At 45.9% G+C, this 26,690-nt stretch overlaps 3 protein-coding genes across 4 annotated transcripts; 2 read left to right on the top strand and 1 right to left on the bottom strand.

Annotated features, from left to right (window-relative positions):
• Positions 1–4,380: 4,380 nt before the first annotated feature.
• hey1 (hes-related family bHLH transcription factor with YRPW motif 1) lies at positions 4,381–7,092 on the top strand. Its single transcript, XM_058047101.2, has 5 exons — positions 4,381–4,829; positions 4,912–4,987; positions 5,062–5,145; positions 5,222–5,303; positions 5,940–7,092. Exons 1-5 carry the CDS (start codon positions 4,744–4,746, stop codon positions 6,545–6,547), a joined length of 936 nt encoding a protein of 311 aa, XP_057903084.2. The 5' UTR covers positions 4,381–4,743; the 3' UTR covers positions 6,548–7,092.
• Positions 7,093–7,751: 659 nt separating this feature from the next.
• On the bottom strand, positions 7,752–18,611 carry stmn2b (stathmin 2b). The gene is made up of 6 exons (XM_058046331.2): positions 18,464–18,611; positions 16,507–16,696; positions 10,972–11,067; positions 10,661–10,833; positions 10,037–10,228; positions 7,752–9,438 (listed from the first exon to the last, which is right to left on the bottom strand). The coding sequence occupies exons 2-6, from the start codon at positions 16,523–16,525 to the stop codon at positions 9,379–9,381; spliced, it is 540 nt and encodes a 179-aa protein (XP_057902314.2). The 5' UTR covers positions 16,526–16,696; positions 18,464–18,611; the 3' UTR covers positions 7,752–9,378.
• Positions 17,808–26,637, top strand: LOC131101340 (Y+L amino acid transporter 2). Of its 2 annotated transcripts, XM_058046324.2 has the most exons (13): positions 17,808–18,303; positions 20,034–20,196; positions 20,536–20,711; positions 20,810–20,952; positions 21,555–21,680; positions 21,766–21,907; positions 22,566–22,689; positions 23,917–24,020; positions 24,098–24,194; positions 24,366–24,515; positions 24,601–24,784; positions 25,235–25,361; positions 25,700–26,637. In XM_058046324.2, exons 1-12 carry the CDS (start codon positions 18,230–18,232, stop codon positions 25,327–25,329), a joined length of 1,578 nt encoding a protein of 525 aa, XP_057902307.1. In that variant the 5' UTR covers positions 17,808–18,229; the 3' UTR covers positions 25,330–25,361; positions 25,700–26,637. The 2 variants fall into 2 exon arrangements, with proteins under 2 accessions (XP_057902307.1, XP_057902308.1); XM_058046325.2 differs by having other exon boundaries at positions 17,819–18,303; positions 19,990–20,196; positions 25,235–26,636.
• Positions 26,638–26,690: the final 53 nt, after the last annotated feature.

Raw genomic sequence — 26,690 nt, 5'->3', positions numbered from 1 at the left:
CCACGCCGCCATTAGCGAGGTCAGAAGAGTCAGCAACCCCTCGCTCACTGCTGGAGGGCTTGACACCCCCTTATTAAAAAAAATCTGACTATTAAGTCTGTCTGCCCCCCCCCCCCCCCCCCACCCGTCACTCCCAAGGCGTGAGGCCAAATGTCAAACGTTAAAAGCTGTTCAGGCTTGTTAGGGAATTAGCCAGCGAAGATGAGAGGTTGGACGTTGGCGTGTTTCCGCAGGACAACAGTCGGCAAGGTTGCCGACATCACAGAGACACTTTTTGGCATGGAACGTGGCCAAGAGACCACTTAAAGGAAAATAGACTTTCTGGATATATTCTCTTTCTGTGTGTTGTAAAGATATACAAAGAGATAAAAAAAAGAGATTGAGAATGAAAGTAAATTGTCCACTTTCACCCTCTCATCGCTACCCTGGCCACCCACCGGACATTCTCCCCTAGGGCCCCCACCACCACCGGCTCCTCAAGGTGGTGAGAAATCCCCCCCCCCAACAGGTGCTCTGTGTTCACCCTCCAATACACCTGTCCCACTTAGATATCCAATGTACCGGAGGCAAGGGATGGCGGCGATTACCCGAGCGTTTTGGAACGTCACACAGATGATGTTTGGCCGCTCAGCCAAGGTTCCCTTCCTGACGGCGTCCGCCCACCAAAACACCCCCACCCCATTTTTTATGTTAACTCATTTACTGTGGATCAGGTATTTCTTCATGATACTTAATACTGTAAGTATTACACGTTACCATGAACATTACTACATCCTCACTGCATGGATGGAAAACCATAAGACCTTCTTGGAGGTGTTTTAATAGCAAAAACAACATTCCTAAAAACATGCACTTTCCCTTTAAGATTTAAACACTTCTATGCTAGGACTACATTATGCTAGCCATAGCATTTCAGTATGTGGAATCAAACTATGGAATGGATTGAGTAAGGAAATCAAACAATGCACAACGATGAGCCAATTCAAGAAACAATACAAGCAGTTGATGTTTGCTAAATACAAGGATGAAGAGTCTTGAACCAGTCATGATGTGCTATATATATCACTATATTGACACTTACTATGGTACCCATTATGGCATTGGATGCTCATATCACCTCCTACTTTAAACAAAAAATTAAAAAAAATTAAATTAAAATAAAAGTGAATAAAATTAATTATTTAAATAAATTAAATACATTTTATTTAAATAAATTAAATAAAATTAAAATTAAATAAATAAAATTAAATAAAAATATATAAATTATTTTAAAAAATGTATTATATTAGGAAAGCAGGAAGTGAACAAATGTAAGCGTTACTGATTGTAAAAGTACCAGATGGGTGGGTAGGATTTAATAAGCTTTGCTTCTTCCTTCTCCTTTTGGACATGTGGAACTGGGAACTGATTATGGGATGCACTCAATTGTAATCTGATGCATGTTCAAATGAAATAAAACCATTACCATTACCATTACCATTACCATTACCATTACCATTACCATTACCATTACCATTACCATTACCATTACCATTACCATTACCATTACCATTTTTGTGTGATTTCCAACTAAAGATGTCAAAGCTGAAAGGTAAACAAAGGCACTAGCAAGTTGGCCACTTTAGCATAGTCATGGTAGGGACGAAACAGGGATTAGTGTCAGTGGGTCAACGTTTACATGTCCTTTACGACCCTTGTGTGTGTGTGTGTGTGTGTGTGTGTGTGTGTGTGTGTGTGTGTGTGTGCGTGTGTGTGTCACCAAGGCAAACAAGTCAAGAGACCCGCCAACAGGGGAAGCGACAAGGGCGAACAATGACACCATGTCCAAACCTTTACAAAGGACAGACACTGGAGTATGTCGTGCACACACACACACACACACACACATACGCACACACACAGAGGCACAATAGCGGGGTGTCGCTCACATCTCGGAGCCAAGTTAGCCGCCGTTTCCTTTTTCTGTTCTTCAAAACAATGACAAGCCTCTGCGTACTGTTTTGGATTAGTCTGACGCTACCCCAGCAGACGCCTTAGCATTAGCTCGTGAGCAGTTAGTAATGCAGGCTAGCTTCTTTTGCTAATTGCGTCCTATTGCGGTGAGTTGCACGACGATTGCGTAGGTTTTTGAATATTTATCGTGTGTTCATGCTGAAAAGCGTTTTTATAGCAAGATTTCGCAACCACGTACGTCTTTGGAAATGACACAGTTAGCATGTTTTGCTTCAGTGCTGTCGCCAAGTGACGTCGCCAACTAGTGGCTTGGCATGCAAATGACAACCTTTTCTAACATTTTTGCTGGTCTCCGTATGTGCCATATGACAACAACGGCTGTGCTGTAAAATTGCGGCAACACAACTGAAACTCTTGATGTGCAGATCGATACTGAAATATCGATACTTCCGATACCAGGTCTTCGTGCTATAAAATCAGTTGTCAGCCTGACTTTTACTCGGTGTCAGATCAGAAACTAAAGCAGTGATGTCGCTAATATAAATATATATATAAATAGCTAAATAAATAGCTCAATAAATAAATTGCTAAAAACCATGTTACATACATTTCGGTGAATCGTCATGAAGAATTTGTGTCTTTCTCACAGAAATCCCACAAAATGACTGCGTCGGAGCATTTTTTACCCTGTGCCTCTGATGCTACCTCCTGGAGGTGGAAAAATGGCGGCGTGACATGACTGCTAATGACTACCGCTATTTTTAAGGTTTGTTTTGCTTTTGGGGCGACTTCCTAAACATCATCCATCAGCATCGCTCTGTTGTCATGGCTGCCTGGCGTCACTCATCAGTCGCACGGACGCAAGGCTGGCTTTTTTTTTTTTTTTTTTAGCAGGAAGTCCAAACCCAAACAAGCGAAACTACCTGATGATTACTTTTTTTTTTTAAGAAATGGTGGAGACAAATAATGGGACAACAAACTTTTCAAAGTAAAACTCCTCATGTGTCACTGGCTGGCCTTGAACTGTAATAAAATAAAAGCCCCAAGATCGAGGGGGGGAGGCGTCCATCCCTCCCTCACCTTCAAAGACCCCCTTGCCCACCCCCACTGGAAGGCCCGACTAATCACAACATGTGATGAGACTGCTTAGAACAAAGACGGAGGGGCAGAAAATAACAGCGTGGGAACTCTGGGTGAACTTGAAATACAACAAATGAACTCAACACAGAACCCCCGCCCCTTCCAACAGCCCCCCCACACACACTAATATGGATGCACACCTGTGTTTGTTGTGACAAGGGATTCAGGTTGCACCATGGATGAGTGCGACTCTCGCTCTCCACCCCCCTCCCCCAGACCCCCACCACCCAAAACACACGGTGACATGAAAAGGGTCTGCTAAGTGCTTCCTCTCATTCATGGCGCCCTATCCTGATTATTATTAGCATTTGCTGGCCTCATAAACGTGACAGTGTCAGTCAGTCAACTTAAAACGGCCACTTTTTCAATGGAACTCTTGTATTGGATTTCACCATATTGTTGAATGCTACCTTGCTGTCAATCAAAACGGCGTATCTTTAAATTAAAATGGCCAGCTTTTCAATGGATCTCTTGTATTGGATCACATGCTATGGTGTAAACAATGTGATAGCTGCATGTGCAGGAGGCCCCCCATGTAGAAACATGAGCTCCCCCCCCCCCCCTCTCTTGTATACAAACACCCCAGTGGAGCTGTCAAACTATTTGGGATCACTGCACAAGGCCTTCATCCTGGATGTGAGGATGATGATAATGTGGAACCTCCAGGGTGTTTGGACGAGGAGGCGTGCAGGGAGGTGTGTGTGGGGGGGGGGCGTCGGTGGCTTCCTCCGGCTGCGGCGCTCCCGTCTCCGCTGCCGGGCTGAGTCGGGATTGGATTACAGGTTCACACGCTGGCTCGCAGACCGCCCGTCGCCCCCCAACCAATTGCTTCATTCATTGCAGCGCCGGGGACGGCCCGCCAGCCTCTGATTGGTTATCAGCGGCGCTCGGGGGAACTTTCCCACGGCCAACGCGTGCTGACAGCCGGCCAGCCACTCCTCATTCACCCCACCCCCCCACACACATACACGGGGAGGGACCAAAAAGGCACGGACAGAAAGTCTATTGGACCACTGTCAAACTTTCCCCAAAGATCCTCCATGCATAGTGAGGATGTGTCACTCTGACATTTTTACCTCTTAGACGATTAACTTTTTTCATGAGTACACATGCCTGTCACACAGAGGATCTTTGACTCGCGTATGTGTTCGAGTGAGTGCTCCTGTTAGATAGAGGATCTTTGACAAGCGTATGTGTTCGAGTGAGTGCTCCTGTTAGATAGAGGATCTTTGACTAGCGTATTTGTTTGAGCGAGTGCCCCAGTCAGATAGAGGATCTTTGACTGGCGTATTTGTTTGAGCGAGTGCTCCCGTCAGATAGAGGATCTTTGACTTGTGTATTTAGCAGACAGGAAGTGCTCCTGTCATATAAGAGCTTTGGTGTTTTGCACGCCCAATATGGAAGTATTTGACTTGTCGTCAGAGTGGAGTGAGACCTCTTCACCATCCTCTCAGACTCCGAGGCGCTGTTGCCAACCGCGCTGTCAATCGAGCGCTACCCCGCCCCGCCATTGGCTGCCTCGCTCCCTCGGTCCCGCCCCCTTGACTTGAAACGGCACCGTGGGAAAGGCGAGCTCGTCAAAGCCGAACGAACTTTACCGACGCTCACAGCATCCAAGCGAGGAAGGAGTTGTTTGTCAGCAGCGTGGACATGAAGAGGAACCACGACTTTAGCTCCTCGGACAGCGAGCTGGACGACGCCGTCGAAATGGAGAAGGAGAGCGCGGACGAGAATGGGTGCGTTCGTCTCCGTCACCCCGTCGCTCCTCCGTGTGGAGTCAACTTGACAATAACGCCGAATGTTTTGTTATTTGTGTAGGAACATTCGCACGCCGCTTGGCTCCGTGTCTCCCACGACGTCCACTCAGGTGCAGGCGAGGAAGAGGCGACGAGGAGTAAGTTGCCGAGCGGCCAAGAAAAACAACTCGTTGCCGTAACGTAAATTAAAACAACCCTCTTTTATTGTCAGATCATCGAGAAACGCCGCCGCGACAGAATCAACAACAGCCTGAGTGAACTCCGTCGGCTGGTGCCGAGTGCCTTCGAGAAGCAGGTGCTTGATGAAAACATGAAAATTCATATTTCCTTACTTGCCTGCTTGTTTCTGAACGCATCGCTTCTGACAAAAGGGTTCTGCCAAGTTGGAGAAAGCAGAGATTTTGCAGATGACCGTGGACCACCTGAAGATGCTCCACGCCGCTGGAGGCAAAGGTAAGCCGATCATCCTCTGTTGGTGGCAACATGGCCACCGTGGCTGGACTCGCTTGTGTTCATCTTAAGTGGCACAAAAAGTCAGACCAGGATGACTTCCCGAACTGGACTGCTGGCTTTTTCATTTTTTTGTATTTATTTACAAAAAAATATTTATTTATATGTATTTATTTACCAGATGGAGCTGCTTTAGCACTAGCAACGTTTCTCCCCAAAATGAATACTGATACTATTTTATTGGCGTGAGGTAAACATATTGGACTATTTAAAGGGTTAAAAGAGTCAAATATGATTTCACGTTGGTTTGTATATTTCAGGCTGACTACAAGATGATTTTTAACGTGAGAGAAATATGAAGCTGGGAAGTGTACGTTTGTTTTCTGACACTGTAGAAACATAAATGATGATGATGATAATAATAAGCAAATACTCAGATTATTTTTTGGTTAAAACCTGGTTCCTGGTCTTTAAGTGTTAAAAAAACATGACAAAAAAAATGTCATTTAAAAAAATATGAATATATAATGTTTTATAGTCGTTTTGGAAGAATGGCCGTTTTTGGTCATTAGGCTAAAATGTGCGAGTTTCAGTAAGATGTTAAGTGTTAACACCCCCTTCGTCTCCCCCCTCCTCCAGGGTTCTTTGACGCCCACGCCTTGGCCATGGACTACCGCGGTTTGGGTTTCAGGGAGTGCCTGGCAGAGACGGCCCGCTATCTCAGCATCATCGAGGGTCTGGACAACGCGGACCCCCTCAGGATCCGCCTGGTTTCGCACCTCAACAGCTACGCCAACCAGCGCGAGGCGGGCCTCAACCACCTCGCCTGGGGTTCCGCCTTCGGGTCGCCGCCCGCCCACCTGACCCACCCGCTCCTCCTGCACCAACAGGCCGCCCCCCTGGCCCCGCCTCGGAGCGTCACCAGCAGCCCTCTGTCGTCTTCGTCCTCTTCCTCCTCGTCCCCCGTAGACTCTCACCCGGCAGGTCGGCGCAGCAGGAGCACCACCCCTCACTCAGACCAAGTGCCTGTGCGCGCCCCACCCGCAGGCACCACCCCCGCCCCCGTCCTCCACCCAGCCAAGCTCTCGTCTCCCCTCCTCTCATCTATCTCAGCATTCCCGTTCCCGTTCGGCGCCTTCCCGCTCATCTCCCCCATCGCCACTGCCGCCCTCAGCCCGCCGGCTCCGACGCCGCCCACGGTGGGCAAACCCTACAGACCCTGGGGGATGGAGATCGGAGCTTTTTGACTGGCACACACACAATCCATGTATAGACTCACAAAGCCCGGCTGAGCTGGACTTTTTGGCTTAAAAAAAAAACACAAAAAAAAAACTATTTTTTGTATTTTCTGTGGTTTTTTTGAAGATGGAGCCCCGCCCTTAAAGATGACTGATTTACCCTCTCGATTGATACCCACCTACCCCCCACTTTTCTTCTTGAAAGAAGTTTCTCCGGCTGTTGTCAGCCTATCAGGAATGACTTTTCCAGATGGTCAAGCGGTCGTCTGTCAAGTTCCCAAACAGGCTAACCCCCCCACCACCCCCCGCCCCCCAGTCGACCATCCCACCCTTTTGTTTTCCCTTTAAGAGTTTGTGTGCCCCCACGCTTGCAGTGAGAGGAGCGCTTCTTTTGACAGCAGTTTATGGGCTGGAATAAACACAAACCAGGTGTTTGTTTCAGGCGACGCCACACAAAAACAAGCCGTAAAGATACAAACTATTTTGTATATTTTAGCATCATGTCTTGTTGCCGGTGCTTCATGACATCCTTCCTCAATAAACAATCTATGATCAACCGTCTGTGAGATGTTGTTATTTGTGATTGTTTGCTTCTCTCCATCTCGTGTCCACACAGGAAGCCATTAACAAGGAGGGGATATCCTGGACAATAGCGGCCTGGAGCCGGCCCCCACCTTGCAACCACCGCGTGGGAACAAGCTAAGGAAGAAGGAAAAGATGGAGGAATGACCGTTTCATTGCCTATGGCTACACTTTTAGCGTCACAAGCAATACAAAATTATCAAATATTACATTTAATTCACGTAATAACTCTTTAGAACTTGCATTTAGTAATATTTTTGCATTTGTAATGATCCATTTCCATCAGTTCCATCAGTTCCATCCGTGAACTGTAGTGACGTACCAAGAGTATCAAACAGCTGGCGTTATGTCGCCCTCCTGTGGTTCAATATAGTACTGCAGTATTGGCGGCCAACAAAAACTTGTACGGATTTACTAAAGCATATTAAAACGCTTAAAAAACACATTTGAATTGACACAGCTGTAACTTTAGCAGGTAATATGTAACTATATAAAGTATATTTTCTAGAATAAATTACTCGACAACAGTTTCAAGCGTTTAGATTCGTAATTCCACTTTTTCTACAGTATTTTATATTGTCAGTTTGACGTTATGCAATATTTACTTCACAGTAAATGACTCTGCAAGGCGTTTTTGTCATTGAACCCCAAATCTTTATTAACCACTGCTTGCTCACAAAGGTATACAGTATGTGGAGAGAGGGTTAACACACGAATGAATAGAGGAAAGAGAAACGGAGAGAAATGGTTGTCTGGGACAAACTCGTCAAACGTCAGCGCGTTTATCACACGGCACAAAATCTACAGCCTTTTCCTAAAATCAGCACACGTCTAAACACTCTACTGTGCAACAAGGTGCCGCCAACCAATGGCGTTCAACGTCAGCCTTCAACAACCACCTTGGTTCTTGCAAGCCTCCATTATCGATACTTTCCTCCTCGTGTGCTGTAGTCTGACTGCTGAGTGTGACATGATTTGTGTTTTCCTGCAGCCTTCCTATACGCTCCCATCTTAGTTGTGTGTGCTACGCTAGACGTGTGCCTGTATATTCATTTTCCAAGCGGCGCCAAAAGAATGTGCTATGATCCTGTCTACCACGTGAATTTCAATTTTTTTCATCTTTCCTGCTCGGCATCGGTCGCTTTGTTCGCGTTTCCCCCCACCGTGGCGGGTTGTCATTCATACGAAGGGTACTTGAATGCGTCACCATTGCCACGTGACGTCGCTCGCCTCTCCAATTGGTCAGCGGGAGAGCGTAAACAGGAAGAATGGACGAGACCTAGCGCGTGAAACGAGCGTGGATAACTTTGACGATTCCATTGGCAACACAGCGGGCTGCGGTACACCGGGGAACGACCGAGTGCACCGTAAGAGGACGCTGCGAGAAAATTATTCTCATTTACACGTGAAAAACATGCTCTTGTTTGAGCCAGGATCGTGACATGCTAACGGCTAACATGCTAAAGCGAAGACGCGTTGGGTAAGTCACCGCTTGCTACCCTGATTGGTTGGTTTGACAACTTGAGTTTGTCTGTACTGTGAGACGAAGTGTTGTTCTATAGGGTGCTAAGTTGGTTTCTATACAGCAGGAATGATGAGGGGAGAGGTTTAAATGCTGTCTCATCCACCAGAAACTCACACATGAACACTATTTAGAGGGGAGAAAAACAAATCTATTTCAGTGTCCAGACTGGCCATGATGATGATTTGCGGTGGAATATGTGAGCAAGGGGACAAAAAGGCAAAAAGGAGGCTTTGGGGGTCAGATGGAGGGCCTTGCAAACAGTCACAGCAAACATGAGCTAGCTGGCAAACTCACGACAAACACCTAAGCTTGCTACCGCACCACAAAAACAACCTAAACGAGAGAAAAGAAGGTGAAAGAATGCAATCACATCCATTGATATGTCAGGGGGATGATTCCTAAACAAAGTCACACTGCAATCAATACTTTTGCTGCTCGTCTTGTAACAAAAAAAGAAGTATTTACAAAACCGCTGTTGTGTTCCGATTCATTCTGCTTGAGAAGAGTAAGGTTGGAGATTTAGGTTTCTTCTGCATTTTTCAAAATCCACCCCCAAACACACCCCCCACCGCCATGACGCTGTGTGGTACCTTCAGAGTAGTAACATGAGAGGGGATGGGTGAGTATGGCAAGGGGGAGGGACTGGTGGGGTTGGAAGCGGCCGCCAAGAACCTCGGGGCGGGGTGGAGTGATGGTGGTGGTGATGATGATGATGATGGTGGTGGTGGGCTCCTCACGCTGTCACCTCTTCTTTCAATTCCTTGTTCCTGCGCACCTCCTGAGCGTGCCTCTCCTGTGTGGTGGGAAAAAAAAGGGGGGGGGGGTTAAAGTCAACTTCTCACCCGCTTGAACTTTTCCCAACTGTGACGCCTTCACATCACGGATGATGTGGCGCTCTCCATCCCCGGCCATTCCCCCGTCTCTTGCAGCCACGTTACCTCGCCGATTCCCGCATGTCGCATCAGCGTCTCTGTCAGACAACTTGCTTTTTTTTAAACCAGCGCTTGAAAACATTTTTAGTTGATTTAGTGTAAATGAGTTAATATTTTTCATTCTCAACTGGCACTGGCGTCTAAAAAGATGCTAACCACTATCATGTCTTAAAAACAAGCCAAATTAAAGCCAAGAGCAGCGTTGAGCGCGTCCTCGAGCATTTCCTGTTGCCACTGGGTGGCGCTGAGACGAATTCTGGAAGTGACGTATGTATAGCTTCAAGGTGTCATCTTGATGTGTTTTTTTCCCAAACAGATATATAACTTTCTACTTAACTGATAACTAAAGTAAATTAGGATTGATTTGACATTAATGTCACGTTGTGGCGTGGGATAAACTGTACGACATGACTGGCATCATAAAAAAGCATGGAAGCGCATGATTGACAGGTGCCTCACCCTCTCCTGCAGGCGCTCCATGAGGGCGCTCAGGTAGGCCTGCCGGTTCTCCTCGATCTGCTCCATCTTCAGCTGGAGCTTCTCCTCGGCCATGCGGCTGAAGTTGCTGTTCTCCTCCATGGCCTTCATCAGAACGTCACGCTCGTGCTCGCGCTTCTCAGCCAGGGTGCGGAGCACCTGCGCCTCCTGGGACTGAACAGGAAGGAATCATTACTGCAAGTCTGCTCATCTTCTGTTGGTGTTTTATCCACTTGAAGTGGGGCCACGGGGCCCACTCAGGGCCTGATGTCTTATTGATCATGCCGTTGATTAGTTGGCAACCATCAATGAGGTGCAGCCCAGTCAAATTGTGCAATAATGACTTAAAAGATGACTTTAATCCGCCTTTTTCTCCCGTGTTGCTGTTCTGCATGAACACACAATGAGTACTCAAACTGGACCCGGTATTTTTCCAGCTTTGGAGGTACTGTCAGAGTAACCGTGAAAATCGGATTGTGAGAGAGTACCCAGTAGTGTCTGGTTGGGTTCTGTGTGAAAGGCACAGGTGGAACAATGCCAGTTCTGGCCCTGATGCACTCCATCAGCACCCAAATCCATCCTGAACCAGAGCCAAAATGTCCTTACTCTCCTGCGGTCCTCCGCTGCCTCCAGCTTCTTCTGGATGTCCTCCAGGGAAATGTCCCTCTTGGGGGGGCTGGTGATGCAGTAGGTGGCGTCGGACACAGGCGAGGACGGCTTGAGGATGACCTCGAAGGCCTGGCCCGAGGCCCGCTTGTTGATGGGCTTGATGTCCAGGTCTGTGGTGTAACGGAACAAACCCCACCAAGGTTATGATGGGTAGACATTTAGGAACAATAGTGCAACCTTTGATTTCAGGGGAGGGGGAGGGAGGCGTTGGGTTTTCCGCCATTTGCTGGCGGTCCGAGAAGGCTCACCTTCAAAGTCGCCCAGGGTGTTCTTGCGGATGTCGGGGTACAGACAGGAGCAGATGAGCGAGAAGACGGAAATTTCCTTCATCTTCTCCTTGTAAGCTGCCGACACAAAACAGGAAGTGTTTGATGGGTTAGCGTGCATGCGTGCGTGCATGTGTGTGTGTATGGACGATGAAATATCATTAACCCACTTTCCTCTCCACGGGTTTGCTTTGATGTCAACACTTCCTGGGGAATATTCATCATCATCATCATCATCAAACCTGCTGGTGTATTTTTTTTTTTTTATCGTCATTTTGCCGGCCTTGTTTTCCCCTCCAACAGCAAACTCTTTGGTCTTTCCCCTGGGGACTTTATGCATGTCGTTAGCGTTTCATGTTGTTGTATTATTTATTCATGGGCACGGACCAGCTGCCTTTTTTTGCCTCTCGGAGGCAAGAAAGATGAAACATGAAGAGGCATTATTCCATCAGCATCACACAGGGGTGTCCAAAGTCTGGCCCGGGGGCTCTTTTCTTGTTTTTGGCCCTCTGCACATGCAAAAACTAGTCAATTCATCATTAATGAGATATGTATTTTTAGATCTTACACTAATTGGACTTATAGCACGAGCTAAAATAACCTTTGTTCAGCTTAGCATATATTGACCCACGTTGAAATCTTTTGTGTACAAAAATAAGGCTTCACAAAAGATCATAATGCTCCATCTTGGCTAAATGTTTATTATTGTGTTATGTTGCCTTATTTAGCTAGAAATATTTGTAGCATGTACAATGCCTTATTACAGTAGCTTTAGGCACAAACCAGGGGTAATTGCAAGATCTAGGCTAGAATCAGAAAATCCAGATTGCGGCTCTGGGAGTGACAGGAAGGAGGCAAAGCACACAATTGAAGCTGTGGCGGTACCATATATTATAATGTGCAACAACATAGAACAATACAAACATATTTAAATAGGAATGGCCATTCACAACATTAATTTACAATAACACAATTCTAGTGAAATCAGTATACAAAGCAGTGCATCCATCTAGTATACCAAACAAAGCCGAGGACTGAGAGTCCCAAGGCATACGTTCAATAGTTCAATGGCCCAGCAGGGTCAGGGGTCAAGGAAGGGACTGGAGTTTATATGAAGGCCAATGAACATTGAGCACCGAGAGGGACAGAAGAAAAGGGACGGCTGCAAAGCCTTCTACCGGCCCGACCAGAGCAGGTGGATGCCAGCTCCTCAGGTAAGAATCCGGGCTTCCATACTTTAGGCGGGTTGCCTTAATGCAGAGTTCCTAGCTCGCCATCTAAACCTGGCCTATGTAAAATAGGACCAGCATAAATTAAATCAATGTGCACACACAAGCGTTCTAATCACTACATATACGTATATAAAATACAAATCGTATCATAACTTCAATATTGTACAATATATGTTATCATTTATAATAATATGATAATCAAAAGTAGTCTTAATCCTGCAAATCAAATAAGTGTACGGCAGACAAAGTTTAGCAACGATCAACTTAAAGTGCATTAAGTGCATCAGTAAAATGGTACCAACTATTACACAAAAGATGGCTTTACAATGCCTCGGACCACAATAGGTTTTAGATAATTCTATGGAACATTGAGAGAACAGGCTGATATCAAAATGTACTAATAAAACGCTGCTAATGCCGTTAGCAACGAGATGCCAAACAAACACTCAGCAATTATGTAGTTCTAATCAACCACTGCCCCTTTCAATGCAGCATTGCGCCGGTGGGCGGCCCCTATACTCCGACCACGCATGTACAATGTTTAGTGCATTTAAGTATGGCCAAAATAAAATATTGTATATTATTATTTTAATAAAATAAACAAACAAACTTGACTATGCTGTGTGCTGGAAATAAACACTTGATGCATTTAAGTATGCCATAAATAAATAAATAAACTTGACTTTGCTCAGAAATCCCAGAAAATCTAATGAAAACATGTGAATGTGTGGTGTCTTTGAACGCACCCACTCAATGCTCATAAGACGGTTTCAGACATGCCCAATTGAAGTGTTCTGACAAACAAGGACTACACCTGTACAGTAAATAGAATCCTGACCCATCTTATCCTTCCTTCCATCTTCTTTCTCTTCTAACAACAGAGAGTGTTGAGCACTTTGTCCCAGGGATAAAGGTCAACCACGCTGAGTTCCCATCATTGCACTTGGCAGTGGAAGTAGCAAATAGCCAACCTTCCCTGTCCTTCCTTCCCTGTTTTTGGCAGCCGCTACACGGCAGCACAGTGACTGCCAGGCATCGCCCTGCATGGAACGTTAACTCTGGAAGTCCCACAATTATTAGATTGCATTCGGGCCGTGCAGACCGACACGCGCCACGGTAATGCGATCATCCAGCGCATGGAGCGCCTCAACTTAGAACCTCTCCCTGGAAGAGGGTGGGGGATGGCCCAGCATACTCCCAAGTGGACACCCCAAGTGGACACCACAAGCCTCCATCTGAGCCCCTCAAGACGTCGCCATGGTTCTTCCTCCCTGCACACGGGCCGTAATTAGCCCACCTTGCTATTTTGTTGTCACTCGCAGGCTCAAACGGGGTAAGGTAATTTCGGTTAAGTGCTTGTAACGGAGTTGACTGACAGCTTCCATTGCGGCGGGTGAGGATGAGCCGACAGTTTCGATTGTTTCTCAGTGAGGGGCAGGAAGATGGAGTCTATTAGGAATGCATGGCTGTAAATGTAATTTCACCCTTTTATAATGTGAGCCAAGACTTCTCCACTTCCCACCATCTGTCCCTCTCTCTACTGTATCCATCTAGTCCAAAAAGATGCACTCCGAGCCATCTGTACTCTTATTTGCTACACGATGCTCGTGTTCCCAGGGTGTAAATGTGACACACTACAGTACATAATACACCCATTTCATTCAAGCAGCCCTCATGTGAATGTTTGCATGTTAGCAGTACATAAAATGTGCAATATTCAAATGTGACACCTGTTCCTTCCGTGTTCTACTTAGTTTTTATTGGTGCCTCTTATCTTATCTTATGATATGGACAATCCCTCTCCTTCAGGTGCATCACAAACAGCCAACACTGTTGTTGGCTATCAGTGTAAAAATACACAGAGGTTATTTTGTTAAATATCATGTACATCTCTTTGCAATGCCTATCTTTGTAGTGCATAAATACATTGAAAATCCTTATTTTATATTTCCCCCTTAGTGTGTCACTTTAAGTTCTATGGGAAAATGCAGTCAGTCAGACGTCAGCTACATTTTACCATCTCTAGCTAGCTTGCTAGTTCAAAGTGTGGCCCACAACTGATTGTTTGTATTGGCTTTTTATGTATTTATTTATTTACAATGTAGTCCAAAAGTAAAAGTGAGCCCTCGTTACTATGATACGGTATCGATCCTTTTGTCATGTTAATGTACACATGTGCAATGTGGGCATCACTATATACAGCAGTGTTCTCCACAGGACTGCAATGTATCTGTGGCATGGGTCACATGTAGATAATCTAATTTGCATAATTGACCATGATGCATACGTATGACATTTTTACGGACACTGCAGGAGAGCTGAAAAGTGACGAAAACTGACTGACTTTTTGACACAGACAATCAAGACGAGTCAGAAAATGGTCCAAATATAGCAACACAGTCGCTATGTTGGCACCCCTGATCCCTCGTGCCGCGTCTTTGTATTCTCTGCTAGACCAGGTGCCTGTGAGATGTGTCAGGTAGAGTTACGACAAGCTAGCTTCACAAACAATCCGTGTATTCCACCGATAACAGAATGTATGGGAAACACTGACGTGAAGAAAAGGTCAATTTGGGCCATCAATTCACGAGGACGGGGGAGATGTGCCACGCCACCCTTGCCTCCGTTCCTCTCACGCCTCTTTACGTTGCGAGCGCACTTCCTGTTGCAATCCATCACCTGGACCCAACAGAACATCAATATCCCTCTACTTCCATCCCTCCTTCCTTCCTTCCTTCTTCTGCTGATGGATGCACTCCCGTCCTCTCCTTCCCACCCAGCGCCTCCTGAGAGCTTGGAGTCATGCATCAGCACAATGCACCACGCTGTTTGGTTCTTGGGGGTTTTGTGCTCTGTGTGCCGTTTCCCGTATAGCTTTTTATTTACTTCCCTGGTGGGGGCTGTAGTCTTTAGCAGAGGCGAAACCACATAATGAGAAGATGATGAAGGTGGAGGAGGATCGAGGCTAGCCACACCCTTAACTGGTAATGATGTATGTGTACAAAGCTGATGCACTGATGTCACCTCCTCCTTTTTAAAAGGTAATAGTCACCCCGGGCGGCAATGGGCGTGTGCAGCATTGATTCATGCATACACGGCAAAAATGACGAGAAGGGCGTGATATTCTTTTTTTTTTTAGGTGACCACACCTAATTGGATATGACGTGACAGCGAAAACCTCTTAGAGGCTCAGGTGTGAGATGAGACGTGATTTATTAGGGGAGAGGAATGCATCGCTGGCTGGTGTACAAGCTTTGATTCAGAGCATCATTCCAAAGAGGTCCTGCCCTTCTCACTTTGGCTGGATGGAGGAAGAAAATAGGGAGGGGACAAATAAATATATAAACGGCCATGGCGTAATCGCCGGTGTCCCTGGACACACACACGCCGGCGCCCTCGTTGCTGTCTGTCTGCACCCGCCCCCCATCCATCAAGTGGCTCCTCAACCAGAAAGCAAACAAGACTGTCCAGACAAGACACCGGGGTCCCCACTTATTCTTTAAAATCCCTCCCCAGCTCTGGTAGTGTTGTTGCTAATGTAGGCCCAAACAATGATAGGGTGCAAAAACAAGGCCCCAAACCACAGTATTTCAGCTTTCCGTTGGACTGAACATCATTTTTTGCCACTCCTGTGCAATATGATGCAAAGAAAGAGATGCTCTCACCCTCCCGCCCATTCATGCACAAAAGAAGCCAACCCCCCACCCCCCACGTAAAATTCATACCGCAACATGAAAAAGGACAGTTTTTGCAGTTTTCACTGCATTTGTCATAATGGAAAGGTTCAGCAGGGAGGCTGCCGAGCTCGAGGGTGGGGGGCAGTATGTGTGTGGGGGGGAGGACCGGCGCTGTTGGGTGGGGTCGCTGGCTCTGCATTATGCTGCGCGGCCGTGACTCAGGCAGTAAAGGGGGGCAGGTAGGTGGTGCAAAGGCAGGCGTCTGCTTCATGCTCCCAAGTAAGGGCAAATAATACATTTCAATCTTCATCATAATCATCTTTGCTTTAAAGTGAAAGGAAAATATGGGTCATTGATTGTCTGCATGTGCAAACACACTCTGATTAATCAATAGCAGAGGTTGCTGTTATAATACAATATAAAGCTTATGCTTCAATGTGTGCAGGTTGCGCAATAGAATCCCTCAGAGGAGACATGCAGAGCAGTTTGGCCGCTCCCATTCATCAACCCTCAGCATCCTTTTGTGCTATGGGTGTCGCCTCTCCCTCACACAGCATCAAACCCTGCCACCTTACATTCACAAATTAAGAAGAAGACAAAATGCTCACCAATTGCGGTCTTGGCCATTTCTGCGGTGCTGAGCGGAGGAGAGCCGACGCGCTGGATGCTCTTTTCCAGGGATGGGAGGACTGCTGCTTGCTAAGGCACTGAGTCAGCAGAGAAGGGGGCTGCCGGTGCGCCTGCTGGTCCGTTATGAGCAGTGTCAAGGAAGTAGGCATCTGAGGGTGCAGCCCGGGCCTTCAAAATAAAAGCACAGACTTCTTCAAGGTAAGCCATCATGTGTGAGTCACACCTCAACAATAAAATATATATTGATTAGGTGTTGTAGGTGGTAGCACGTCTGCCTTACAGTCAGGAGATGTGGGTTCGAATCCCTGAGGTGGGTTCTCTTGGGGTACTTCCTCCCATAACCCATGGTGTACTTAGGTTCGTCTATATCAGGGGTCTCAAACACGCAGCCCACAGGACACTAGTTTGAGGCCCCCGCCTTGATATGAAAGTTTAATGTTAGTGCGGCCCGCGCAAGTTTGATATGAATGCTGTATGGTATAATGTACCCAGAAAAAATTATTACGTTTGATTAATGTTCATGTTAAAGGTTAAATAACTGTTAATAGTTATCCTCCCTATCCGTGTGGAAGTGGTAAGTTTTTGGCTATTTAAGTTTAAAGGAAATAACTTGAAGGCTACCGTTTAGGTCGCTAGCTCTCTAGTTTGCGAGTTAGCATGTGTATCAAGACCCTGCAGTTGTGCAATATGTTGTAAATAAAAAAGTATAAATGTGACTGTAGTCTACAGGGCTCTAATAATGCTTTGTTAATTTTAATCTGAAAAAATAATTTGTCTACCTACCAACTATATGTGGTTTCTTAAGTTTTTATTATTTGACGTTTTATTATTATATTTATTACTGATTGACTGATTTTCTTTATTCTTGATTTGTTTATTTATTTTTCATCTTATTTTGTGCAGAAAATTAAAAATTAAGATATTTGAGAACAGTGGAATGTTTTATCAGAGCTTTTATTGTAGAAAATCGGAACCAAAGCACTGAAAAAAAATTGTATACTTTTCTGTTTTTTTTTTTTTTTTTTTTTTTGGAAAACCTGATGCGGCCCAGCCTTGCCCAGACCCTAGCTCCAGTGGCCCCCAGGTAAATTGAGTTTGAGACCCCTGGTCTATATGTTCCTCCAATTAGCATGCATGGGTATTTAGCATTATATTGTGCACCTAATGAGTTGACCTGAGCAATATAACGTGTGTGGTACAGCTTAATTTGTGTAACCTTTATTGTAATATCTGAAGTTCGATACAAGTGTAGCAAGGGCAAGGCAGCAGCCACTAGGTGGCACTGTTGACGCCTGCAAGTACTTAAGCCATACAACGACTGTAAGTGCAATGGTCATTAGCTTACACAGGACTGAAATACATTTGTTTCATTTGACAATCATTAGAATTGTGTGGCAATATGCATATCTCTAATATGCTGTATCTGGAAATTGACTGACAGCCATCAAAATGTGGGGGACTAACCTCATCTCTGGCGGATTTACCTGAAGCACACCTGAGCAACCAGGGTACTCATGGCGGGGGCGGCCCGTTTATTCAGCCGCTTCTAAACGTCTAAACTAGCGTGATTAGTTACATTATATGATCAGCAGTAAACGTTTCTGAGAGACATTGTGAACATTTAAAGTGACGACCGAAAGTAGTCCAGTGTTGCTCATGAATTCCGAGGAGGAGGAGGAGGGGCTAGCTAGCTAACTACAGATGTTGGCTAGGGGCTGCCGCTCACTTGAAGACGCCAGCTTCTCATGTGCGACTTCCTGTTTGATGACACACCGGTATGTTTCTGCCTTTTTTCGAATAACTCCGTCCCTCAGACGTATGCCAGACGACTTGCTTCGTTATTCGTATACCCCTCGCTTTCACCATCGCGGGGCGCTGGATAGCATCCACTCAGCATCCTTTGACATTAGCATAATGGCGTCACACCATGCTTACTTTGCTTAGCGTGGCACAGAAATGAACGCGATTCCTCCAGCAAACCGACATCCCGCCACGCCCTTCATGCTACTAACCTCCTTTTCCTGTTACTATCGGTTTCCTCTGCCTCTTATCGCGCTAACTGAAAGCAACCGTCGTTTTTTGTAGCTAGGCGCGCACCGTCTACTTTTAATGAGTTTAGTGGAAAAGAATGTGGCTGGGTCGTGACGTCATTGATCAAGTAACCCCCCGACCTCGCCCCCCCACTACAAGAACGTGGTCCCTTCTTCCGGTTTGAACGTCGACTTGCCTTCTCCACAAGTGCGTGGAGTGTGATAATCACCTTCACTGTGGAAATAGAATAGAAACAGGAAGTAATGATCTGTTCCATCGTTAAGCTGTCGCCATTGTAAACCCTACAAACTACAGACAAGTGTCATACAAACACAAAAGTCCAGTGTCGTGTAAATATAACAAACTAATGTGCAGAGAGGGTTGTACTAGTTTTGGTTACCTCATTAAAGGAAAACTGCTCACTTTTCGGGGAACTTTGCCCATCGTCCACTATCCTTACGTGAGGCATGAATACACGTGACATTCTCTCTTCTGTGCATTCTAAAGATATATTTAAAATGGCTCAAAAGAGACCTAATGACATCATCGTCTATCGTTTGATTGGCCGTGACACATTTCCATGGAATTATAATAGACGCTGTAGGAGAGAGGAATATTGTTGCAGGAGACAAAAAGTGAGTTAAAAAAAACTGTCACTTTCTTTTTGCGTTTTTTTAACAAGATGGAATGTAAATGCTTTGGGCCCACAGCAGCCCACTGCTCCTTGAGAAGAGATGTGTATGTGCACATATTTGTCTTTTGTTTCGTTGATCATGTTTTTGTCAAGCATTACAGTTTCACACCTTGTGCAGCAGTCCTTGAACGCACCAAAGTTACGTGCTATGAGACGCAAAAGTGAAAGAAATGCATACTTGTCTTAATCCGACCCTGCCACACACTTCTCAGCATTCTTGTTGACGGCCGTGGCAGAGACTGTTGTCAGCTGACCATTTGGTTTAATCTGCTAGTAAAGAATGTGACCCAAGTGTACGGTATATGAGGATATTGCACGTGGGCGTCTGATCCCGCTGTGAACCACCAGACCTTTACTAATCTGAGACAGAGTTTTCTAAAGGAGAAGTGAGTTCAACCTAATACCGGTCACCTTCATTTGTCTTTCCAACATCCACTTGACATGCGCACATACGAGTGCACACCGGTTTACACCGTACAGCTCGTAGACAATTTCCTTGTGTCAAACACTAACATGCACACAAATGAGAGCGCATGCAGGGGGGGAGACGGGCAAGACTGTTTGTAAATGCAAAATTCAGCAACTGCACGCCGAAGTAGAATAATTGGCTTCTATGTTTCCTGAATGTTGAGTTTTGCACGTTTGAGTCTGCTGCTTATCTTCTGCTTTAGTCATCGTGCACATTAGATAGAGAAACCACACCTCCCACAATTGGACATGCCCACTCTCCCTTCAGGTTTTTTTGGTGCAGCTTTAAGCTCAGTTCCCGTCCTTTTGAAGTTACTCGTCGGCACTGTTGACCCCCACTGCCAGGATGGTCGTCGAGGCGGACGCGGCGTCCCAAGGCAGCGGCGTGCACTTGAAGCAGGAGATCTCCCTCCTGCACGGCGTCTGCCTCATCGTGGGGAACATGATCGGCTCTGGCATCTTCGTCTCACCGAAGGTAAGGAGCCTCATGGCTCGTTGTGTTGATTGCATCAGACTCTGCTCACCCTCATCATGGCGCTTGTGTTATAAGAAGTCGCCGTCATTGAGTGGTGTGTTTACAAAAGCTCTTCTGCAGCGGTTCAGACTGTTGACATAATCTTTAGCCTCATCCGACGAGGCATAAAAAGCAAACTCCTGAATGCATGATCCTGATTTTATTCTCCTCTGGCTGAATATTGTTTAAACAAAACAAACATGAGCGTTAAATAGGTGTCAGAGCCTGAGGCAACGCGCAAAACCTCAAGTGTGTCAACATGAAGGCTGCTGAGTGACGTCCAAGTGTTATCCACTGCAGGGGGTCCTCATGTACACGGGCTCTTTCGGCCTGTCCCTGGTCATCTGGGCCATCGGAGGCGTGTTCTCTGTGTTCGGGGCGCTGTGCTACGCCGAGCTGGGCACCACCATTCGTAAATCCGGGGCCTCTTACGCGTACATCCTGGAAGCTTTCGGAGGCTTTTTGGCATTCATCCGGTAAGCAGCGCGTCCTTTTCATGCGTCGGGTAATCACTGATGACTCACGCAATCCTGTTTTGTTTAGTTTTTTTTCTCGCTGCTGCATTCCTCTGCAGGTTGTGGACGTCTCTGCTAATTGTGGAACCAGCTTGTCAAGCGGTGATTGCCTTGACTTTTGCTAGCTACCTGGTTCAGCCTTTCTACACCACCTGTACCTCCCCTTATTATGCTGTCCGCCTCATTGCTGTGGCCATCATATGTGAGTTTCCTTGTGTCCTACTTCACTTGAAATGTACGTATGGGTTGACAGATGATAATAATACTGATGATAAAACATCATTATCACATCAACATTCAAATGACCTCCATTCGTTAAAAGATCCCCTGTGTTTTTTTTAATAATACTATAAGTAGAACCAGCTTATGAGCGTCAAACGTGAGAAAAATTTATCACCTCCCTCATTTTGAAAGAAGAGGCCCTCAAATGTTTGCTGAAAAAACCTTCTTCCTCTCAGACTCAGTTTGACTTGCCCTCGTTGACTCCCCCTCAGGGGGAAGTCCTCACCACCATCATAAGTGCCTGTTTCGGAGGAACCCGAGTACCCAGAGAAAACCCACACATGCAAACCCCACACAGAGATTTGAACCCAGATCTCCTGACATGCTAATCACTCATCCACCGTGCAGCTCTGTGTGACAAGGAATGCACTTTAGCACCCTGTAAACGCATCTGCACGATATATTGGCTCTGACAGTGTGCTGCATTTCAGGTTTTACTCATCAAGTCGGATGGATGGATTTAGTCACAGTCACCACCCTTCAACGCTCATTAATGTCTGCCTCTCTCGCCACTTGACACAGGCCTGCTGACATGCATCAACTGTATGAAGGTGAAGTGGGGAGCCATTCTGCAGGTCATCTCCACCGTGGCCAAAGTGCTGGCTCTGATTGTCATCATCATCACCGGCCTGGTCCATCTGGCAAAAGGTACCGTGCTACACCTTAATAAAGCCTCCATTGATGCAACCATTTCCTGCCGGTGACAAATTTCCCGTGTTGTTGGTGATGGAAGATGATCGAAACTTTGAGGAGTCCTTCAAAGACTCCAAGCTGGACCCGGGCGACATGGCTCTGGCTCTCTACTCGGCACTGTACTCCTACTCTGGCTGGGACACGCTCAACTTCATCACAGAGGAGATCAAGAACCCTGAGAGGTACCAAGGCACTCCAATGACAGGAACCCTCATTTATCTCCATTAATTGGTTCCAGACCCGACCGTGAAAAGTAGGATTCAATATTAATAATAAATTGAGTATTTTTGTAGCTACAGCATAGAAAACCAGTTTCTGACATTGTAAATCTGGGTTTTAACATGTACACATGAAATAATACCCTATAGTCAAATTATTCTTTGTTTACATGGCATTGCACAGGCTACAGGATCACTGCAAGGACACAAGATAGCTGCCACTAGCATATCAGGCTATAATGCTCATTAGTTGGCCTCTCCAATTTACGTATTCTGAACTTAGTGTTTCAAGCAGTGTGGGGAAGAAGGACACAGAAGCCAAACACTTACCACTTCCACATGGAATGAGAAGAGAACACCCCCCCCCCCTCAATATCAGCCACGGCATGTCGGCTTGGCTCGGCTCGGCTCTGCAGGCTCAGTAGGCAGTCGTCTCCTTGCAGTGTGAACGCTAATGTACTCTAACATTGTATCTTTTCACTTTACCGATGCTTGGTAATCAGAATGCTACATATTAACTTGTCTATCAATATTTTTGGACTAAAAATGGGTCAACCACAAAAGTGAAAAAATTGACAATTTAGCAAGGGTTGACCGTATGACTTTGATAATGACTTTGCAGGAATCTGCCTCTGTCCATCGCTATTTCCATGCCCCTCGTCACCATCATCTACATCCTGACCAACGTTGCCTACTACAGCGTCATGGATGCCGACATGGTCCTCAGCAGTGAAGCTGTTGCCGTGGTGAGTGTCCTATAAACCTCTCCTTACGAAAAAGTCCTCCATTGCAAAGATAGTCATGCACGAGTTTGAGGAATGTTTGAGCAATGTTCATAGGTGTTTTTTTGTGGTGGTAGTGGAGGAACTGGTGGAACAACAACCTGCCTAATATTAGGGACAGGTCCCAAAAACCCTACTTGTTCTAATTATAGCCGAGCTCGCTTATTTACCTTATTTACCTAAAACACAAAGTTCATTGGAAGCAGGTGATTGTTGGACAAAGGTTGATATTTCCCCATTTATAACTGCTATATATTGTATAATGGACTCTAACCAAAGCAAATAAAAAATTATGTCCATCAAATTCATCCCTTCCCGATGCACAAAAATGTTAATAGAAAACACATTTTATAGACAAAAATTATAGTTTTATATGCACAAAATCATGCAAACATCATTACAAATGACGATAATTACAAACGATTGGACACGTGAAGGCGGCACAGCACTCAAGTGGTTAGCACGCAGACCTCACAGCTAGGAGACCAGGGTTCAATTCCACCGTCTGCCATCTCTCTGTGTGGAGTTTGCATGTTTGCATCTCCCCGTGCATGCGTTGGTTTTCTCCGGGGACTCCGGTTTAATTGGCCACTCCAAATTGTCCATAAGTATGAATGTGAGTGTGAATGGTTGTTTGTCTGTATGTGCCCTGTGATTGGCTAGCCACCAGTCCAGGGTGTACCCCGCCTCTCGCCGAAAGACAGCTGGGATAGGCTCCAGGACCCCTGCAACCCTTGTGAGGAAAAAGCGGTAGAAAATGAATGAATGAATGAATGAATGAATGGACAAGTGAACAGCTAGTATGACTTTTACCGAGTTTTGCAAAGAGGTAGACCATGCCCCCGGCGACAAGAGAAGACTCGGTCCTAATTGACCCAAGGCGTTAGTTGGAGCATTTCCAGTAAAGACCGGCACAAGCCTTCTGTCTGTCACAAGCTCATCTGGTTTGATGAGGGCCATGAGCGGAAAGTCATTTGGCTAAAAAGGTTAGCGCCCCCCGCCGGAGTTTGGATGATGTGATTAGTGCAGCAGGGAGGAAGACCCGTGCTCAGGCTCAGGCTCGCCGTCGCTGGTATTTGCTAATTGTGTGCGCACGGCCTCATGGCCGCTCTGAGTTGGACCCGCCGTATTGCCATGGTTGCATGTGAGTACTAAACTTCCTCACTTCTGACTCTTCACTTCCTCACGCAGACCTTTGCAGACGGGACTCTGGGCTGGGCGCGCTGGCTGATCCCGCTGTCTGTGGCTATTTCCTGCTACGGCGGTCTCAACTCCTCCATCATCGCTGCCTCCAGGTCACACGCACATTTTGAGATGCTTGTGTAGTTTATCCCTGCACTCCATCATCACGCGCTGCTTCCTTCTTCCATAGGTTGTTCTTTGTTGGTTCCCGAGAAGGCCACCTCCCTAACGTCCTGTCCATGATCCACATTCAGCGCTTCACTCCCATTCCGGCCCTGCTTTTCAATGTTGGTATCCATGTTTTTTGTTTATTCCTGTCCTGTGAAGATCAATCAATATCATGCTTTACACAATGCATCATACATAAGAGGAAGTAGAATACTATAATGTACCACCCCACCCCCCCGAGAGGTCTGTTGGGTCCACTGATCCATCCTGAATGCCTTTTCCCTTGGCAGGGCGCCATGTCTCTGGTGTACCTGACCGTGCCGGATGTGTTCCGCTTGATCAACTACTTCAGCTTCAACTACTGGCTCTTCATCGGCCTGTCCATCGCCAGCCAGATCTACCTCCGCTTCAAGGCCCCCAACTTGCACCGACCCGTAAAGGTAGGCACCGCACGTTTGTCGCCTGCGTACAGGCGGGATTAGCGGCGCGGCTTTAACGACCTCTCCTGCGTGTCCCCCTCGCCAGCTGTCCTTGTTCTTCCCGTTTGTCTACTGCCTGTGCAGCATCTTCCTGGTGGTGGTGCCCCTCTACAGCGACACCATCAACTCCCTGGTGGGGATTGCCGTGGCGCTGTCCGGCGTGCCCGTCTACTTTGTCTGCATCCACCTGCCGCGCAGCGCCAGACCAGCATTCTTTGGAAAAATTCTCAGTGAGGACAATGTTTTGTTTTTTTGTGACAGATATATTAATATCAGATATTTTTAAATCAATAATAAACTTCTAAACTTGCTCTTTGTGTGTAGAGGAAATTCATAAGTTTAATTAGGTTAGGTCAGGTGCGTTGACTTTATTAGTACCTCAAGTTTGAGGATGGGTTTCGATCCAAGTTATGGGCCCAGCACGCTTCCCCTGCACCACCCTGCTACAAGGTCAGGACATCCATGGGCATGTGGGAACAATATAGGCACGCCATAAATACACCTGCAATACCACAGAATTTAAAGGCACACTCGGCAATAAACAAATAGGACAGGTGAATAATACATAATAATACATAATACTTCTGTTCTCTTATGGCAACTGTTCAGAGATGCTTCTCTACTGAAAGATGCATACCCTCATGTGATTTTTTTTTTTTTTTTTTATTCTTATTTTCTAGACGCCATCTCGTCTTACACCCAGAAACTGTGCTACTGCTGTGTGGCCTCGCCTGACATCGACCTGGACAACATCGACCCCGACAAGATGGAGTGATGGACAGAGCGGGAGAGGGAGGGACGACAACTGTGAGCCGGAGACAATCTTTACCCGATTTTTACCGTTTTTTTTTTGAAAGAGGAAAAAGAGGTGCAGGCACAAATACAGTACATGCTACCAGTTGGCAGTAAGACGTCCGGTAGCCACCGTCTTTGGTCGAGATGCTAAAATCCATGAAGGTATACAAACGTGTGCTGTTCACCACGTTTGCACATTTTACATGTTCTGTTTTTAGAACATTTTTTTTTACCTGTATACTGTCTCCACACCTTTTATTTTTTGGTTTTTATTTTCACCATATGATGCATGCAGCTTCCTGGTGCCTCCTAGTGGTAGCAAAGAAAAGTGTTTTGTTTTTCTTGTTTAGGGTTGTACCAGTTCTGACACGACTTGATCAGAGGTGAAACTCCGATGTGCACTGTGGCTCTTCTCATCTTTCCAACTCTGCTGGTTGCCTTCAGGTTCCTACACACTTGACGCTCACTGGGGGTGCACGATAATGGTGGGGCTGATATCAGAGTCAGGACAAAGCAGGAAGTTGGAATGTATATCGTGCATCTGTAATATTTACATATTGCTTGAATGTCATGTTGCCTTCAGAATATTTTGCCGGCTTGGGCCTTTTTTGGTCCTCTAGTTCTCCTCTTGGTCGTGTGCCATCAGGGTCACGAGGGCGCTGTAGCACCACCCTCGTCATCTCTGTGCCTTTCGTGAGAGTTTCTTGCCAACGTCCGTGCGTCTAGTTGCCAAATTCGCCAGTCCAGGTATTGTTGTTGAAAATATCACACCATAGGGTGACATTTGTGGTTATTGGTGCCAGCAAACAAACGCACAAGCCATGTCGGCATTGCTCCCATTTGGGAAAATTTCAATCTATCATTATCGGGATTGTCTTATATATCTCGTCTTCTTAGCTGTATTTTAATCAAAGAACACTCAGCCTTTAACGTTGTGGTTTGACGTATACTATTGTGCCTCATTGGACCTCAAATGTGTGTACTTGGACAAATGTCAAAGTGCTTGTTGTTTATTTATTTTATTAAGAACAACCATTTGAGATTTTTTTTCTTACCTAGAGTATGCTGTGTTGTTGTTTGTTTTATAAATAAATGTGAATAAAGGTGGAATATTTTCAGCATATGTTAGTTTTCCATAACTGCCTTATTTGGAAAGGTGAACCATTAACCTGTAATTGCAGCTTCTGGCCGCTAGAGGCCATTGTTTTCTGCTCATGCAGGCAGAACGATAGTTTATTTTAATAATTGACTAATATTTTTTTACTATATAAACTAATGTTGTCAATTGAGTTAGAATTCACTTAAGTTAGTTTTGAAGGTTTAAATATATGTATATTACTG

Source organism: Doryrhamphus excisus, linkage group LG7 (genome assembly GCF_037039965.1).
Source record: "Doryrhamphus excisus strain RoL-2023G ecotype Guam linkage group LG7, RoL_Dexc_Guam_v1.1, whole genome shotgun sequence".
Lineage (NCBI taxonomy): Eukaryota > Metazoa > Chordata > Actinopteri > Syngnathiformes > Syngnathidae > Doryrhamphus > Doryrhamphus excisus.
The sequence above is the reverse complement of the archived record's forward strand: the minus strand, read 5'-3'. Positions and strand labels throughout refer to the sequence as shown.